Source organism: Lagenorhynchus albirostris, chromosome 14 (assembly GCF_949774975.1).
Source record: "Lagenorhynchus albirostris chromosome 14, mLagAlb1.1, whole genome shotgun sequence".
NCBI lineage: Eukaryota > Metazoa > Chordata > Mammalia > Artiodactyla > Delphinidae > Lagenorhynchus > Lagenorhynchus albirostris.
In genome coordinates, this window is record NC_083108.1 from 41,978,867 (window position 1) to 41,997,699 (window position 18,833).

Below are 18,833 nucleotides of genomic sequence, written 5' to 3' on the forward strand. Positions count from 1 at the left end.
GCAGCCTTAGCGTCTCATGCCCGTCTCAGGGGTCTGTGCTGATAGCCACAGCTTGCACCCATCTTTGGAGCTTGTTTAGGTGGTTGATGACTTTCTTATAATTAACTTTTGTAAGCATTAAATTGTGCTTTCATTACTTTACATGACTGTAAGTGAAATTACTGTGTTAATCGATTCTTTCCCATCTTTTTATTCCACATCTTTTCTATTTGTATATATTTTTTCTTTTTTAAAAAATTCAGTTATAAAATCAGTGCCTGAATACATGGTCACTATCAAAATTTCGAACAGTACAGAAACATATAGACTAGAAGTGTAAGTTTCTCTTTGTTTCCTTTACTATTGGAAAGTTGGTTTTTCTGTGTGTAATCAAACTTGTGTGTTGAGTGGCTTTTCTGTGTATTTGCATACCCATATAACTTGAAACAAAAGAATATGCACACTTGTGATACATACTGTCAAATTGTTTTCCAAAATATTTCCATCATTTTATCATCCTGCTAGTAGTATGAAAGTGCTTAGTGCTTGTAAGAGTAGATTGAAGCTGGCAAAATATTTACTGTTTCTGGAAAGAATTGTACAGTGTATTTTAAAAGATTAAAAAAAAATGTTTAAACCCTTATCTAGCCTCATAGTAATTCTTATTTTTGGAATTTATACAGAGGAATTAATTCAAAATATAAGAAGATCCATATATTCAGAGCAGTTTATTGTAAGATTATGTTCAATAGAGAAAAATCAAATGGAGCTTTAATGTGAATTAAGCTACAACTCAGATTATTTTGTGGTTATTAAAATATATAAGCTTTTAAAATATGTCACAATAGTGGGGAAATGCATCATAGCAAATATGTGCATATAGTAATATTGGTATAAATCATCCATATGAAAAAAATATTGATAGGAAATGCAGAAATGATAGAGTGGGGGAATTGTGGACTCCCTGGCTCCCAAGTTCTAATTTTTCAAATTTTCTGTTTATCTATAATGTCATACATATCTGAATATATATGTGCATATGAACATGCATTTCAAGAAAATTTAATCTTACCTTTTTAAGGAGCTGAATGAGATTTGCTTTATTGAGAGGAAAGCAAAGATGCTTTTCATTAAACACTATTTATAATTATGAAATATTTTCCATTGTGACTGAAGAAGTCTGAGTAATGAATTAGGTTTTACCATGTTATAAACTGAGAAAGATACTTGAAATTTTCTCTTTTCTCTTCCTAGATGCCAAACTTGCGAATAGGGAGAAGGGAAAATTTTGCTTCAAGGCAATGCGATGTAAGGAGGAAGAAGGTAAATTCATTTTACTGTCACACTTTCTTAAATGGTTATTTTATATTTCATGCCAATGATATGATTAGTTTGTTCTCTCCTGTTTTTTAGTTGCTACACAGTCCTCAGAAAAATATACCTTTGCAGATATCATCTTTGGAAATGAACAGGTATGCGAATAAGCACAATAACGTTTGATTTTAATAAAAAGTCACAGTCTGGAGTATCTTGACTATTTTGGTAAAACTATTGCTTTAGTAATCCCCAAATTCTTTGGTGGATGAACATGTCAGCTTTGTTGGGTTTTGCAACTTGTCTTCATGCCCCAAAGCAAACAAAAATGCTATATGGAATATAGCATTTTAATTAGTTATTTAAATTTAACTTTCTTTTAGAGTGTAAGATACTCATGAAATAAGTTTAGTCCTTGGGATTAAAGAAACAGGATTATATGAAGGAACCTGTTTATTTGGGAACGTGGTCACAGTGGAACAAATAGATGATAACCCTCTGGATTTGGGAATATCATATGGTTCTATGACCCAAATAATAAGCTGTTTTGTAATTTTAAATGTATTATTGACTAGGGCACTGATACTCCCAATAATTATATGTTAGAACCACCTTGAGAGTGGTTTTTAAACTTTGAAATAATGTTCATGTAAGTCACCTGGGGATCTTGTTAAAATGCAAATTCTCAGTCAGTGGGACTGGATGAGACCTGGGGCTCTGAATTGCTAAAGCTTTGAGGTAGGTGATCTTGAGGTTATCAGTCTGCACCCTCTATTTTTTTTTAATTTATTTATTTTATTTTTGGCTGTGTTGGGTCTTCGTTGCTGCGCACGGGCTTTCTCTAGTTGTGGCGAGTGGGGGCTACTCTTTGTTGTGGTGCGTGGGGCTTCTCATTGCAGTGGCTTCTCTTGTTGCGGGGCACGGGCTCTAGGTGCATGGGCTCTAGAGCGCAGGCTCAGTAGTTGTGGCGTGTAGGCTTAGTTGCTCCGCAGCAAGTGGGATCTTCCTGGACCAGGGTTCCAACCCATATCCCCTGCATTGGCAGGTGGATTCTTAACCACTGCGCCACCAGGGAAGCTCTGCACACTATTTTTTATCTAGAGAATTTTTATAAAAATGAAAGCTTTGCCGTCCCACCTCTAAAGCTCTGGCTCATACTTTGGGTAGAGTTTGGGAATACACATTTTCATCCAGCTCTGCAGATAATCTGAAGAGGTGATTTGGGGATCTGCTTTGAAAAATACGGGCCAAATTCCCTGTCGTTTTGTGCTGTTACTAGTATTATTTCTTTGTGTTCTTCTCCTTGATAATTCCAAACATACTTAGACTTTTGTATTGTGCTTATCATTTGCCTTCATCTGACCCACTCTTTGTACTATCTTTTGGCCATTTGAGGAAGCGGCTATTTAGAAATATCCCAGAGCACCAAAAGTCCAATAATTCCAGAATGAGTATGACTTTTGGACACTGTGCTTCCTTGCTTCCTGAATGGTTGAATTTTAGCTTTTTGGACTTAAGTTGTTTGTTTTGTTTGTGTCTTTTTAAAAACATTCCCTAGAAACATCATCAGGACCCTTAAATTATATTAAGGTTGTAATTTTTATTGTATTTATTGTTAATAATTTTGTATAGGAGCACTGCAGATGGCATAAACAAAGACATTTTCCCTTTTGATGAATCTGAGTAAATAGAACTCACCAGGCACTACACGTTGATGAGATAACTATGTGGACAATGGTTTACCAGAAAAAGTTCATGTCTAGGGGGGAAATATATGTATTTATTAATATTTAATAATTAACTTGAAGCTTAACAGCTATATAATATAGTTTATAATGCAGGAAATTGTTAAGTGTAGAGATTTTACTATGAAACACAGTAGTCATTAATTAAGGGAAATTCTGTAGTTCTGAGTCTGTTTAAAAATCTTTTCTCTTGTTCTCTCCCTTCAAGTATAAAAGCCAGGTTAATGCCAGTGGCTTCATTCGTTCTGTTTCATTGGATGTCACTTAGTCTTCCAAGTATTTGAATGGGAAATATTTGTTATTTTTAATAGTTAAAAAAAATCATAATTTCCTTTTAACAATTTACTTTTTAAAAAATTGAAGTATAGTTATTTTACGATGTTGTATTGGTTTCAAGTGTACAGTAAAATGATTCAGTTATACATATATATGTTGTTTGTCAGATTCTCAACAATTCACTTTTTATTCATTTTCTTAGAGATACCCATTTACCCTCCCTGGATACTTAGAAGGTTAAAGCCAGTGCCATGGAAGTGTAGATTTATGAATTTGAGCTTCAAACTTTAAGATTCAGGGTAATTTGTGCCAAATATTTTAGGTATTCAAGTCTTAGGGTGGCCTCCTTGTATTCAACCAAATTGATAAGAAATTACTGAATAAGCCTTTTGGGTATATGTAAGTTGTAGAAATTTAAATTTTGGCAGGGTATATCTAATTGAAAACACATACAGACAAACGATTTTCTTTTAACAGATAGTAAGTTCAGCAAGCCCCTGTGCAGACTTCTTTTATCGAAGTTTATCCTCTGAATTGAAGAAACCACAAGCCCAGTCTTCTCTGCATACAGAAAAGCAGTCAATAGAGGACACTATGAGATTAATTCAGAAGTGCAATGAGGTGGATTTGAATATTGTTGTATTGTGGAAGGTATGTGTTGTTAAATTATTTCAGCAAGCCTCACTTATACTTGATTCTTAAGCTGAAGAGTAAATGTAACCTGCTCTTTATATTTTCTCTGCTTAAATTTTCCAATTTGAATATTGAAATAGTTTTATAAGTTTTTCAACAGTTCCAAAATAACTTTTTTTTTTTGCCTAAAGGGAGGAATTCATTCAAATTAGATGACTTTATTCTGTGTTACTTATTACTTGTAAGAGGTACTGAGAATATTGTAGACATGATAAGCTCCATGAAAGCAAAAATGCTGTTATTAAACTCTTTATTGTGAGCATTTTCAAACTCTGAAAAAGGAAAAATAGCACTATGAACCTCTAAGTACCCATTACTTAGGCTCCAACAGCCACTAATTTGCTGCTGTTCGTTTTCACCTATTCCTTTACTTTGTTTTATTTTTACCTTCCTTTATTTTTTAGCTGCAGTATATATTTTTTAATGACATATTTCATCTGTTTTTATGTGTACTTCTAGCAGATAAGGACTTTCTTGTTTAATATAACCCCACCATATTACTATCTCACCCAAATTAACAGTAATTCTTTACAATTATCTAATTGTTGGTCTGTGTTGAAATTTTTCAGATTATTTGAAAATATTTTAATTAAAAAAAATCAGATTCAGCTAAGATTTGCACATACACATGGCAGACCAGAATGAGGTTGTTTAGGCATTGGTCTTCCCTAAAGTTAACTGTAATGCAGAAGAGGTTTATTTTTCACAGTACACCCTTTTGTATCTTAAGTATGTATCTTTTTTTTTTCCACTGTAGAAATGATTCTACAGTGAAATTTAGGATCTTGCCCAGGGATATTCACCTGAACTATGTGAGGAGGTTTGATTTTGTACTGTCTGATATAAGGCCTAACATGGAGACATGCTCATAGTAGATGATTAGAACATGTTATTTTAAATTGATTCAGATGTTCTAAAGTGTTCTTTTTACTAAACTGTACACTTTTAAGTAAACTTTCTTGAAACCAAGCTGGCTTTATATGAATTCCAGTAAAACTGCTTAAGCAAATTGATACTTTTGTTGACTATAGAAGGTGAAGGTGTTTAATGTTAAAAAGATAAGTTACACGTTATTAGTTTGAAATCAAATGTTCTTGGAGCTTAGAATCAAGAGAATCCTGGGCTTCCCTGGTGGCGCAGTGGTTGAGAGTCCGCCTGCCGATGCAGGGGACACGGGTTCGTGCCCCGGTCCGGGAGGATCCCACATGCCGCGGAGCAGCTGGGCACGTGAGCCATGGCCGCTGAGCCTGCGCGTCCGGAGCCTGTGCTCTGCAACGGGAGAGGCCACAGCAGTGAGAGGCCCACGTACCGCAAAAAAAAAAAAAAAAAAAAGAGAGAATCCTGTTTTCAGGCTCAGTAGCATTGCCCCTTAATGTAAACCACCCATCCATTAAATGTATGGTAGACCTTTAGCATTTGTAGCTGTCACTCCACAGATTCCTGCCATGTAACAATTTGTAATATTCGTGAGACAAGATTTTGAGTTATGTGTGCTGTATTCTGTACTCATCGTTGAGCCCACAGTAACCTTGGTGGGGGCGGGGCGGCCAGGGGTTATCTTTCAAAAAATCACCCTGAATAAAAACCAATTACTAGTATTGCTGATTATCATTGAAGAAGAAGAACACTACCCAAGATTATGATACTCCTTAGTTAGAAAATGGAAGTTTGAATAGATTACAGGATGGGATATTAAATTTGGTAGGGGCTAGTAGCTATGATAAGTTTATTATTCAATTCATTTGAGGAAGTGACTAGTAGATTTTCTTTAGTGAAGACTCTAGATAGTGCACAAAGGACCCCCTTGAACGGAAGAAAACTTGACAAGTCATTTAAGTTGTGGAGTTGATGCATAGGGAACATAGTACTCTAAAAAATTATGATTCAGGAGAAAACTAAGACCTTGGACAACATTTTTGTAAAAAAATTTAGTTGGTAAGGGGGTATAGTATAACTTATAACCAATCTTAACCAAAAATAAAGGTTTGTTTTGAAAAACTAAGACTTTGTGCAGGAAAGAGAATGCATTATAGGGTTATACATGGCTATGGGTGACTTCTGTTTGGTCCCTGAGACCATTGGAAAAGATGTGTGACCTGTCTCAGGATGTTATCTATCAGTTGTCATCCTCTCTTGATTAAAGGTCACTCCATCGAGTATTTAACTCCTCCTGCATTTCTGGGTTGTGCATGGATGGGTGCTGAGCAGGTCCTGGGCCTGCCTCTGCCTTAGTGCAGCAGTTCTCCAAGTGTGATCCATGGATGGCAAATTGTCACTCATGATAAGTATAGAAATTGAAAATAAACATTTAGGAGTGTTTATAGCATTCTGACTGAGTAATTTTGAATCTGTTGAATCTAATAGTAAAAGAAATTGGGCTTATCAAAAAAAAAATTAAGCATCTGTATTTGCATAGTGTGACAGTACCAGTATATCAGAGCCATGTACAGATTTTATGTTCTCCAACACAGAAGAAGTTCAAGAAGAAAAGTTACGTGCTGGAGTAAGTGTTTTAATTTAGATGAGATCAGTTCATTGTATAGGAAGAAAAAAAACTTTTTTTTTTCTCTTTTAAGCATATGTATCAATACTTAAATTTAAGATCTCCAAGGACATGGCATTTCCACTTCTAGGATTTATGATTGTACTCACTGATTCTGCTGCATTATATGATAAACCCTGGTACATTTCAGAAGCAAGACGATAAGAAAAAGCCTTGGGAATTCCCTGGTGGCTCAGTGGTTGAGAATCCGCCTGCCGGTGTAGGGGACATGGGTTTGAGCCCTGGTCTGGGAAGATCCCACATGCCGTGGAGCAACTAAGCCCACGTGCCACAACTACTGAGCCTGCGCTCTAGAGCCCACGAGCCACAACTACTGAAGCCTGTGAGCCACAACTGTTGAAGCCCGTGCACCTAGAGCCTGTGCTCCGCAACAAGAGAAGCCACTGCAGTGAGAAGCCCATGCACCGCAATGAAGAGTAGGCCCCACTTGCCACAACTAGAGAAAGCCTGCACATAGCAATGAAGACCCAACGCAGCCAAAAATAAATAAATATATTTTTAAAAAAGAAAAAGCCTTTTGCCTGTATATTGGCAGTCCAGTAAAGAAGAAAACTTGTGTTATGGTATGGCACTGTTCTTTTGGACTAGTTTCTTAAGCGCTCTAGAGAAAATTGGAAAAGATTTCAAGAAGTGTCTCTCACGTATCCAGGCCAACTGTTTTATATTGAGGCAGAGCAGATTTTGACAGATACTTAATTGATTGAATGAATGAACAAAAGTAGAAAGGTTGACACAGCCATGAGTGTTGGTAATTGATAGATATTAGCCATAATACCTCTGCTTTCCATCAGATATTGCATTGGTTACTTTTGAGGTTACTGCCAAGCAGGCTAACAGTTTTGTGCTTTGTACTTCTTAGGCATACGTAGTGGAAGACAGTAAGCAGCTTATTTTGGAAGGTCAGCACCATGTTGTTCTTCGCACTATAGGAAAAGAAGCTTTTTCATATCCTCAGAAACAGGTAATGACAGAGTTTGCTTTGGGGCCTTCCTGTGAACTTGTGGGGTTTTTTGTTTGGTTGTTTTTTGTGTTTTTGAAGGTATCTGGTTTGTGCAAGCTTTTATATTGGAATTTGAGTTGGAGCTTGGTGGCAGAAAGCTGATTAAAATTAGAAATGAACATAAATTGATTTTAAAATTCACTAGCACTTCATAAGAGTATTGAGATGCATTTGTGATCTTGGGGTTTCCTAAGATATATTCTTTATTGAATCTAGAACTCACAGTTAGCTTGAGAGGAAGGGAACCATATTCTCTGTATTATCTTGTTTGTTGTTTAACAGGCCCATACCATTGCAGAACTCTATGGGGCCTATCATACAGTGTAAAGGATGGCCTCTGGAGTTGTGCAGAAGCTGGTAATACTGTTTATTTACTTACTTTTCCTAAAATACTGTTTAATCTTACCAAAAGTTCTCATAGTATGTGTAAATATTTAAACCCAAATCTGTTTCTTACTTTAAGAAAATTGTTTTTCTCAAATTGATTTGATTAGTTAAAAAAGTCCCAAGTTTTAATTGCAAATTGTCATATTTTGATAATTTCGAACATCTCAAGGCAAGGTTTTTCACTTAGAAAATGAAACAAAGTGATTTCTATAAAATTCACTCAAGTTATAGTCCCATTTTACTAAAATACTGTGTAGGGCATATCCTTTTTTTCCTCTGTATTTCACCTTTGAAATACTTTATATTCTCTTTATATGATTAACTGAGTTGGGAGATGCAGCATGTTCATCATACTAAGAATAATATATTTGGAGCCCAGAGACTTTCAGATTGATGGCCTAGTGCAAGTTACTCGCATAATTTGATAAACTTTTAGCTTACATATAAAACGGGTAATAGTACTTTATACCTTGCCTCTCTTGTGATGGGACTGTCTGTCGTAAGGTTGAATCAAACCCTTATTATAAAACTACTGTACAAATTGTCCAGCACTCATTGCAAAAATACCTGTTGTTGCTTTTAAGGTAGAAGAGAGGGAAGCTCTTCTAAACATTCCCTCAGTAAATTAGCTTCAGGTTTTTGGTATCCTTTTCTGGCCGTTGTTCGTGTGTATTCCTCCTGGTAAGTAGTATGTAGAGATTCATTTAGTATAATTTAGAAGTCTCAAATAACAGCTTATTTTTCTTAGATGATTAGATTATAATAATAGTACATTTTTTGGACTTTTTATTAAAGTGTAACGTAAATGCAGAATAGTGACTAGGTCATTGACTCTTCACAAATTGAAGAACACTTCAGTATAAGGAGGACCCAGATCAAGAAAGAGAACATGACCCGAACCCAGAAGTTTTGCTCCTGCTCGCTTCCAGGCACAAGTCTTCCCTCCTCCAGAGTAAACCTCTAGTCACTTTTCTCTCACTCATAGGTCAAAAGCAGTTTCAATTCTTGCTTTTGCAGCTGTATAAATCAAGGGTCAGCAAACTTTTTCTGAGAAAAGCCAGATGGTAAATATTTTAGACTTTGCTGGCTCAGAGTCTTTGTCAGAATTACTCATCTGTGTTGTTTGGAGTCCGAAAGCAACCATAGCCAGTGTGTAAACAAATAGATGTGGCTCTGTTTCCATAAAACTTTCTTTACATAAAGAGGAAGCAGGCTGAATTTGGCCCATGGGCTGTAGTTTGCCAGTCCTTGGTGTAGATCAGAATCCAGCTAGGCTAGCAGGAAATTAAAAAATCAAAATTTTCTGGATGGTGAAGGAAAATGGAGAAAAAAATTATCAAGAAAGAAATAATAATACTAGAAGTGGGACATGATTCTCTATTTTCATTTAGACAATAATAATATTTATTGAAATGTTTACAGTGTGCCTCACACTAGCTATATTGAGACTTTTACATGTATGTTAACCTTCAGTTAATATAGTTGAGGCACTATAATCTGTAAAAACTCAGGAAGCTATTTTCAAAAATGACTCTTTAAGGCAATTTTAGTTTTTCAACTGTTAAAACAGATGCTATACAATTGAATATCTATAGCCTAAGTACTCAGCAATTTTATTAGATGAGAACCACAGCAACTTTTGAAATTATTATTATTGTAAACCCCTTTTTTACATATGAGGAAATTGTCTTAAAGTATTAAATAACTTATCCAGGATCACAGAGCTAATATGTGAGGTTGCTGGATTTCAAGTCTAACCCCAGCACATAATAAATAGAGAATGAATAAATGATTACAGATCCTAGTTTTTTTATCCTAGGTTGTATGTATTGCATATGATTTCAACTGTTAGTTTGTTAGTTTTTACAGCAGAAAAAGTATTGTTCATGCTTTACTTTATCTCTACTGGTTTTAACTTCTTTAGTTTGTGTGTGCTATACTTTATTTTAACAAGGCAGTGTTTTTATTGTCATATATTTTTTCTTTTCTCAGGAGCCACCAGAAATGGAACTATTAAAATTTTTCAGACCAGAAAACACTACAGTTTCCTCAAGACCATCAGTAGAGCAGCTTTCTAATCTCATTAGAACGAGTCTTCACTATCCAGAATCATTTAGTCATCCTTTTCATCAAAAAAGGTTTGAGATGTATTTTTGTTAACATTTTTCTACAATATACACACCTGTGTGTGCATGCACACACAGACATACACACATTTATTAATAGCATTAACCCAGATATTGAAGAAACAATTTAGAATACTATTGAGTCTGTAGAAATTGCCCTTAAGTAATTTACCCTTTACTATGATTACCATATGTTGCTGCTGTAATTAAAAGATGGGTATTTCCTCAGCCAGTTAGTTGTCAAAAGTTTTCTTTTGGGGCTTCCCTGGTGGCGCAGTGGTTGAGAGTCCGCCTGCCGATGCAGGGGACACAGGTTCGTGCCCTGGTCCGGGAAGATCCCACATGCCGCGGAGCGGCTGGGCCCGTGAGCCATGGCTGCTGAGCCTGCGCGTCTGGAGCCTGTGCTCCGCAACAGGAGAGGCCACAACAGTGAGAGGCCTGCATACCGCCAAAAAAAGTTTTCTTTTGATGAGCAGGTTTATCATTAAGTCAAGAAGAAGGAAAAAATACCGTCATTTTGTTTTTAAGTACAGAAATTAAATCTAAGACATGACTATAGTATAGACTCATCAAACAGTTTAAATTTAGATAGCATCATTTACTTAAGATTTATTAAGTATTAAACTTTTGGGGGATTGATGTATTTATAACTTTGGTAAATAGCCTGATCATATAAACTTAAGGTTCTAAAATAAAAAGTGCTAAGTCAGATGACACTTCAAAAAGTGGCTGGTTTACAGATATAAAAGAAGATGGAGAGAAGTCTGTTAGAGCCAGTCTGTGAATTATAACTGAAGGTATAAATTTTGGTGAAGTCACCTTGGATAGAGGTAGGGATGGGGTGGGATAGAACAAAAGAGAATGGTGACCTATAGAACAGTGGTGTTTGAGAGATGAGCTAAGGAAAAAGTCCACGAAGAAGACTGGGAAGTAGCAATCAAACAGTTAGGAAGAAAAGACCAATGAGGAGAAAGTGGCATCACAGTGGCGGAGTGAGAACAGTTCAAGGAGGGAGAGCAGTTAACAGTTTTAAATGCTGCAGAAAAGTCATTCATTGGCTCTGACAGTAAAGAAATTGCTCATGCTTTTGAGAAGAATGTTATTATATAGTGGGGGTGGAAGCATGATATAGTAGGTTGAGGAGAAATGGGAGGAAGTAAGTAAAGATACTCGTGTAGACCACCCTTTCAAGAAGCTGGGCTATGAACGGGGATCAGGGAATAGCCATGCAATATTATTGTTTTACTAGGTAAGATATGGATGTATTTATGGTCTTGAAGGAAATGATGGGATACAGGAAGGGCAACAGAATCCTTAATAGATGGAAAGATACACCAAAGAGTGGCAGGATTAGCTTTGGACTGAAGAACGGACCTCCTTACTATGGAAACGGGGAAAGATGAAAGTAGGGAGAAATTTTAACAAGTTTACACATTATTGGAGTGCCTTCACTTTTCGGAAGTTTATAGAAGCACGGTTAAGTACTCAAAATAATCTAGGAAATAAGAGAATAAAGGGTAGAGAATTTTTAAAAGTGAAATTTGAGAACAGCTACTGAGAGGAATGAGGAGCTGGCCAAGGACACACAGAAGGAGTGCTGGGCAAAATTAAGATGTTGACTTAGCATCGGAAATATTTAAAAAGTAGCTTAAATGGTGCTAACCATTTTTAAACCCTTTTATCGTGAGATATAACACACAGAAAAGTGCTCAAAAATGAAAACTTGTGGCCATAGTGATTATTTTTCACAAAAGTAATACCCAAATAATCACATCTAGGGAAGAAATTAGAATATTGCTAGCAATCTCAGAAGCCCCCTGTGTACTCCCTTCCAGTCACTCCCCTGTCCATCCCCAGTATTAACAGTCATTTCTTTGCTCCTCTTTATAATTTTCCAACCAAGTGTTACATATCTGTATTTTGATTGTCATGGTTTTTAAAAATATATATAATTAATTAATTTATTTATTGGCTGCGTTGGGTCTTCGTTGCTCTGCGTGGGCTTTCTCTAGTTGCGGCGAGCAAGGGCTACTCTCCGTTGCGGTGCGCGGGCTTCTCATTGTGGTGGCTTCTCTTGTTGTGGAGCACGGGCTCTAGGCCTGTGGGCTTCAGTAGTTGTGGGTCGCGGGCTCTAGAGGGCAGGCTTGGTAGTTGTGGCGCATGGGCTTAGTTGCTCCATGGCATGTTGGATCTTCCTGGACCAGGGCTCGAACCCGTGTCGCCCGCATTGGCAGGTGGATTCTCAACCACTGCACCACCAGGGAAGTCCTGTGGGTTTTTTTGAACTTTATTTATGAATGGAATTATACAGAGTATATTCTTGTTACGTCCAGTTTCTTTCACTTAATATTATGTTATTCATCAGCCATTGACGAAGCTGTGGAATTTTCATTGCCAAATGAATATGTTTGAACATATTAGAATTAGTTTATCTACTCTATTGTTGATGAACTTTTGGATTATTTTCAAATTTCAACTTTATGCTCTTGAATATTCTTGTATATATCTCCTGGTGCATGTGTGTTTGTTCCCCTCTTTTTTTCCCACATTTATCTAGGAATTTTTTCAAAGTAGTTTTACTAATTCGTATATCGCACTAGTAGTGTTTGGGAGTTCCCTCTGCTCATAACCTTCAGCAACACTTTCTGTTGTCACACTTTTAAATATTTTAGCCATTTAAGTTATTTTTAAGTACTTTTGGTCTTAAATCTTTGTCTAGGTCTTAATTGCTCAGTAGTCATTCTGTATGCCTTTGACTGACAGAGGCACACTGGGGTCACTTGGGGAAATTTAAGAAATACAGATGCTCTTTGGTCTTCCTCCCAGAGATTCTGATTCGATTGGCTGAAGGTTGGGGGCTGGACATCTAGATTACCTAAAGTTCTCCAGGTGATTCTAATGTACAGCCAAAGCTGAGAAAAAATTTCTTGTTTTATCCCTAGTGAACCTATCTTCCCACTCTTCCATAGACAGTTTTGATTCCATAATGTTTCATTTTAACCCACCGTTCTACTTTGTCCCTGTTTATCAAACCTGTCCTGCTTCATGTACTTCCTGAATATCTTAGATGGCATGGTGCTGCTTAGTGGTTGAAACCCTGGCTATGCCTTAGAGGCTGGGATATGTAGGACTTCTCCATGTGCTTCTATTAGGGTAAAAAGCATCGTAGACTCTAGGCAGTTCAGGGAAGTGTGTGAAACAGGACAGTTTTGATCAAACTAAAAGGAGAGCAGTGGGCTAAAATAAAGCATCATAGAATTAAAACTGTGCACGGAAGTATGTGAAAACAAGGCAGATTTGAGAAGGATAAGATATGGCAGTTTCTTCCAACTTTGGCTCCACATTAGAATCACCTGAAGAATTTTTGAAAATCCTGATACTTAGGCCAGTTAAATCACAATCTCTGGGAGTAGGACCTATGTGTCTATATATTTTAAATAAATCCTCAGATGATACCAGAGTGAATCTGTATCAGTTTCTATTGCTAAATAATGCTTCGTAAGAACCCACTACAGAATTCAGTAGTTTACAAGGCATTTATTCCCACGCTCATGGGTCTGCAGGCCAATGACAGTTTGGCTAAAGCTCTGCTTCAGGCTGTGGGTTGGTTGGGTTCATGTTTGTGCCACATACATTTGGGGTCAGTCCAAATGGGCAGCAGCCAGCTGGGTTATGTTCTTCTCATGGCATATCTCTGGAGTACAAAAAGTGAGCCACATTGCAGTAGCACGTTTAAGGCTTCTGTTTGCATCAGAGTCATTAATCTTCCATTGCCAAATAGCCTCTCCTTCACAATCAACAAGGATGCTCCACCGTTGCACAGTGGGAGGTGAGGGGAATGAATAACTGCTAAACAATAATTACCATTATTATCACAGTAACCAGGATTGCGAATCAGTGAAGTAGAGGGTCAAGTGATTGGGCATCCTTGTGAAACTAAAGATCAGAAGTGTAATTGAGTGAGAGAGCTGGAGATAGTGGTCAGAGAGTGGAGAATCTCAGTAGTATTTCAGAGGCAGTTATTTTAGGTGACTAAAACAAATTCACAGTATGGTCATGGAAGTTAGATGGCTGAGTTTTGAATAGTATTGGTGGTCATGGAGGTGACAGATCAAGGGTTTGAGAAGGAGTTGAGTGAGTTGTCTACCTTGACAGTAAAGTTCTCCAAAAAGATGACAAAATTCAGGATTGAAAAGAAGAAAGCAAACTCATCCAGAAGCTTTTAATAAATGAAGCCAATAAGATGATATGGAAGAAAAATCTTGAGCAATGTTTCCTGTCTAGATGGTAGGCCTCTGCTTGACAGATATACTAGATGAATTTGGGGTGGGGGGAAGAGGGTGAAGCAGATATTTTGAAAGACTCATCCCATCCCCCTCCCCCAAAGAATCTCTGCTGTACTGAGTTACTGTCACTGGTATTAGTTTGTCAGTATGGGGACAGAAAAAAAAGAATAAAAACCTTGGAGTAGTTTATGACCAAAAAAATGAGGTGTTTTTATAGGAGAGGTAGGAGGAAGAACTCAAGAAGTGGTATTAACTATATTAATGAGACATTCTGGCTAGAGATATGGAAGATATTGGAAGAAGAACAGCATGTGTTACTGAGAGGACTGCAGAGGAAGCTGTGTACTCAGCCAAATTTCAGTTAAAGTAAGATGTAGACATATAAAGAGAGGAGACTGAGGATCTAGAGGAGTGTTGTTCATGATATAGAAATGTGGGAGGGATGGGACAGGGAAGAGGTTTGGTCATAGCAGTGGAACACAGGGCAGCAGAGGAATGAGAATATGAGAAACAGCAGGTGACCAGAGATAACAAAGATATGAATCAAATAAATTGACAGGAATTTGTGAAGAATAGTAGAAAATTGGGAATGGGGGCTAGTGAGGCAGTAGCCCCCATTCCCACTTATTAACACTTAGTATGATGCCTAAGGTTTGCTGGGGAGATGGGGGTGCTATTCACTGAAGCAGTGAATGGAGGAAGAAGAGGAATGAAGGTAATGATTTTGGGGCTAAGAAACATCCAGATGTTCTGATTTCTTCTTTTACTAGAAGCATTTAGATAAAGCATGGAGAATTTGAGGCCCAAATGGTAACAGAATAGCAAAGTTTCTGAGGTTTTGCTTTGGGTTACAAATTATGCGATTGGAATTTAACTTAATGGGGTGCTCTAGACTGGAAACCTATTCGGTAGTCTTTGCTGTCCTCTTTTCCTTGTTAGAAGTTTGTGGAGGAGGTAAGGGCATAGCACCGGTACAATCTAAGAATAAGTCTTTGAAATTATCTTAGTTTTTGTTTAGGGAAATCTGTTATTTGCAGTATGGTTCAGAAAGTATTTCTTAGTAAGAGGATATAAAATTTCTGAAAGCATAAAATATATTATCTGAGCAGAATTTTGAAGTTAATTTTGTGGGAGCTTATAGAATTACTTTTTTCTTTTTTACTATCCCTTTGTTCTTTGTGTTAATAGAGTAAACTATTTTCAATAATAGTATGTAACCATTTGTGCATAGATACGTTCATTTATTATGTTCTTGATTTTAAATCTGCACCAGTCTGTTCATTAGGTCCTCTTCTATCACTCCATGTCCTTTCTCCTATGCTTTAGTGATTTACTAATTATAAAGTGAGATCAGAAATTAGGTTAACTGAGCAAATGTGTCTACTTGAAAGGGCTCTCCTCATAACTTGCTGTACAGAAATAATTATCATATTCTCCCGAACGTGATGGCTTTTATGCAAATTTGATAGAAGAGCAAATGTCAGTTCTCAAAATTAAGTAATTTTCACGAAGCGTAGAGAACAGGATTAGTTGTTGGCATTTTCATGATTTTTTATCTCCATTGATCTTTCTTAGTTGCGATTATTCTGTTTTGCATTTTGGGAAATAACCACCTAGAAACATTTTGGTTATTTTTTCAGATTAGCTTTAATAAATATAAATAAAATGGTTTTGTAGATGTATGTATTCTGGTATTTAGTATTCAGGCATTGTATTAATATGTTTTACTTCTTGTTTATGTAAATAATTTGGCTTGAGTGATTTTAGAATTCAGTTTTTTTCCTTACTTGAATCTAATTGTTTTTGAGGAGCTTATGCTATTAGGTACTCTTAAGTTTTATTTTCAAGAAAGTGGGTTTTTTTTGTTGTTGTTTTTTAATATCCCGCTAACCTTTTTTATTTATTTTTTTTCCACAGCCTTTGTTTAGTACCAGTGACTCTTTTACTTTCCAATTGTTCAAAGGCCGACGTCGATGTAATAGTTGATCTTAGGCATAAAACAACAAGGTAAAGATTTATTCAGGGCAAGTTTATTTTGCAGTTAAAGATTGATTTGAAAGCAATTTAATATTTTGAAATTATGCAAATAATTACCTAACATAGAGAAAGTTTACTCAGGCATGCCTTTATTTTTTTGTTTAGTATTAAGAAGTGTTAGAGAAGACTTAACGAAGATTGTCTTAGAATTTCAATAGTGGCAAATGGAAAGCAATTTCCAAAAGCAGCAAATTATTTTGATCAGAGACAACAATTTTTATAAAAGTTTGTTGGTGATAAAGAACTCTAAAATTGAAAATCAGCAAGTTCAGAATAGAAGTTTTTTTTGTCTTGTTTTCTGATTTATAAAATAATGCTTAACAACAACAACAACAACGAAAATGCTGGTCCATACTGGCACTCCAAGATCTAGATGCTTTTCAGAATTCAGAAATTTTGGGGTTTTTAGAAAAGCAGTGTGAAGCGTATACTGATTATTATTGTATAACACTCCAAACAGGATCTGGGTTAGCTGTGTGAAATCCAAACATTTTGTGTATGATTATGTGTATCATAAATTAATTTGCTAATGCCTTATTGGTAGACCCTTGGTTGCTTTCCATTTTTCAGTATTATAAACAATTTCAATGTTATAAGCATTCTTATATGCACATTTATTTTTATGTATGGATAACCAAGTGGTTAAAAGCTCAGGTTTGAAATCAGGTTCCATTATTTACTAGCTGCTGTTGCGAGTGTTAAGTGAGATAATTCATTCTTAACATTGTGCCTGGAACATAGTAAGTGTTAATAAATTTTAGCTATTACAGAAATTGTAATGTTAGCTATTGCCGTTATTGTTATTAATACAGTTGGTGTCATAAAATAATTTCTAGAAATAGAATTGCTAGATGAAAGGGATGTGTTATTGGGACTTTGGGAAAAAATTTATGAAGAAAAAAATTCTCCAACTTACTACTTGCCTCCTCCCTTAGCCCAGAAGCATTGGAAATCCATGGATCATTTACATGGCTTGGACAAACACAATATAAACTTCATCTTAAAAGCCAGGAGCTTCACAGTTTGCAGCTGAAAGCATGCTTTGTCCATACAGGTGTTTATAACCTTGGAACTCCTAGGGTATTTGCCAAGTTATCGGACCAAGTTACAGTGTTTGAAACAAGTCAGCAGAGCTCCATGCCTGCCCTGATCATCATCAATAATGTGTGATAACTTACAAATTTGTACTGAAATCCACAGGAATCAGTTTTATTTTACTGAATGGTTTTTACAGCAGTATTTGAAATACCTAACTTGTTTGGGAGGTTGGTGTTAGATCATTGTAAAATACTTTTGATTTGTCAATTTGTTGATGATGCAAAGCACGTTGGACTGAGAGTACTTAAATTCTTTTTTTGTATTTCTTTAACCCCTGGTAATAATTTACATGCTCATAATACAGAATTTCAGCATATCCATGCACCTTATTAAGCCCCACTTAAAACCAGTGTCTAAGTCTGCTGTTACAACTTATCAATGGTATATGAACATTAGGAGATGATTTTGAGGAAGAAAAGGCCTTGTTGGCAATATTCCTGTTAAGCCATTAGTCTATAAATTCCAGCTTTACTGTGAAGTTCTATAGAGTGTTAAATACAGACTTTGCTGTCTTGCTTCACACAGTTCTCTAAAATCAGTTTTGAACGTTGGTTATAGGGTCTTCATACTTCAGTATCTGGTTGTTCCTATGGCTTATACATAACTTTGTAAAAAGAAGAACTTTTTTTTCTGATGCTTTGATTATAGTTTTGGAAAGAGTTTGACTCCCCCCCCATTCATCTCAGCATACAGTGCACTATTTCACAATATGAGATTTTTGTCATTTAAATTATCATATTCTTTATTATGTAACTTTAACAATTGAGATGATCTGTTTAAAATATAAATCTACTCAAGTTAATTAAAAATCAGCTTTTCAAAAATGTATTATATTTATAACAAATGTACTGTAAATAGAATAAAGACATGCTATTCACTGTATAGATTTATTAGATGCCTTTTTTAAAAAATTCTGAGAACTTAACATATTATTGAAAATGAATGTCATCCAAGACTTCCCTGGTGGTCCAGTGGCTGGGGCTCCGTGCACCCAGCACAGGGGGCCTGGGTTCGATCCCAGGTCAGAAGCTGAATCTCACGTGCGACAACTAGGAGTTCACCTGCCGCAACTAAAGTTCCTGCATGCTGCAACTAGAAGGTCCCGCGTGCCGCAGCTGGGGATCCCACACACTGCAGCTAAGGATCCCGCACATCACAACTAGGACCCAATGCAGTCGAATAAATAGATGGGTAGGTGGATATTTTAAAAAAAAAGAATGCCAACCATATTATTATAGCAGGTGCCAGATCAATTTCCTGAGAAAGCGTTATCTTTGTTTCTAAAAGTGAATGACAATCTTTGTTCCTATAGTCCTTGGTGGCCGTGTT

At 36.3% G+C, this 18,833-nt stretch overlaps 1 protein-coding gene across 5 annotated transcripts in view; it reads left to right on the forward strand.

Moving 5' to 3' along the window:
* Nucleotides 1–18,386, forward strand: part of TRAPPC8 (trafficking protein particle complex subunit 8) — a 91,071-nt gene extending 72,685 nt beyond the window's left edge. For all 5 annotated transcript variants that reach the window (XM_060120929.1, XM_060120934.1, XM_060120930.1 and 2 more), the window contains 7 exons: nt 1,234–1,302; nt 1,393–1,451; nt 3,792–3,965; nt 7,430–7,531; nt 9,950–10,095; nt 16,287–16,376; nt 17,342–18,386. In XM_060120929.1, coding sequence (XP_059976912.1) covers nt 1,234–1,302; nt 1,393–1,451; nt 3,792–3,965; nt 7,430–7,531; nt 9,950–10,095; nt 16,287–16,376; nt 17,342–17,576 — 875 coding nt within the window. In that variant the 3' untranslated portion in view covers nt 17,577–18,386. The remainder of the gene's footprint in view (nt 1–1,233; nt 1,303–1,392; nt 1,452–3,791; nt 3,966–7,429; nt 7,532–9,949; nt 10,096–16,286; nt 16,377–17,341) is intronic.
* The last annotated feature ends 447 nt before the right edge of the window (nt 18,387–18,833 follow it).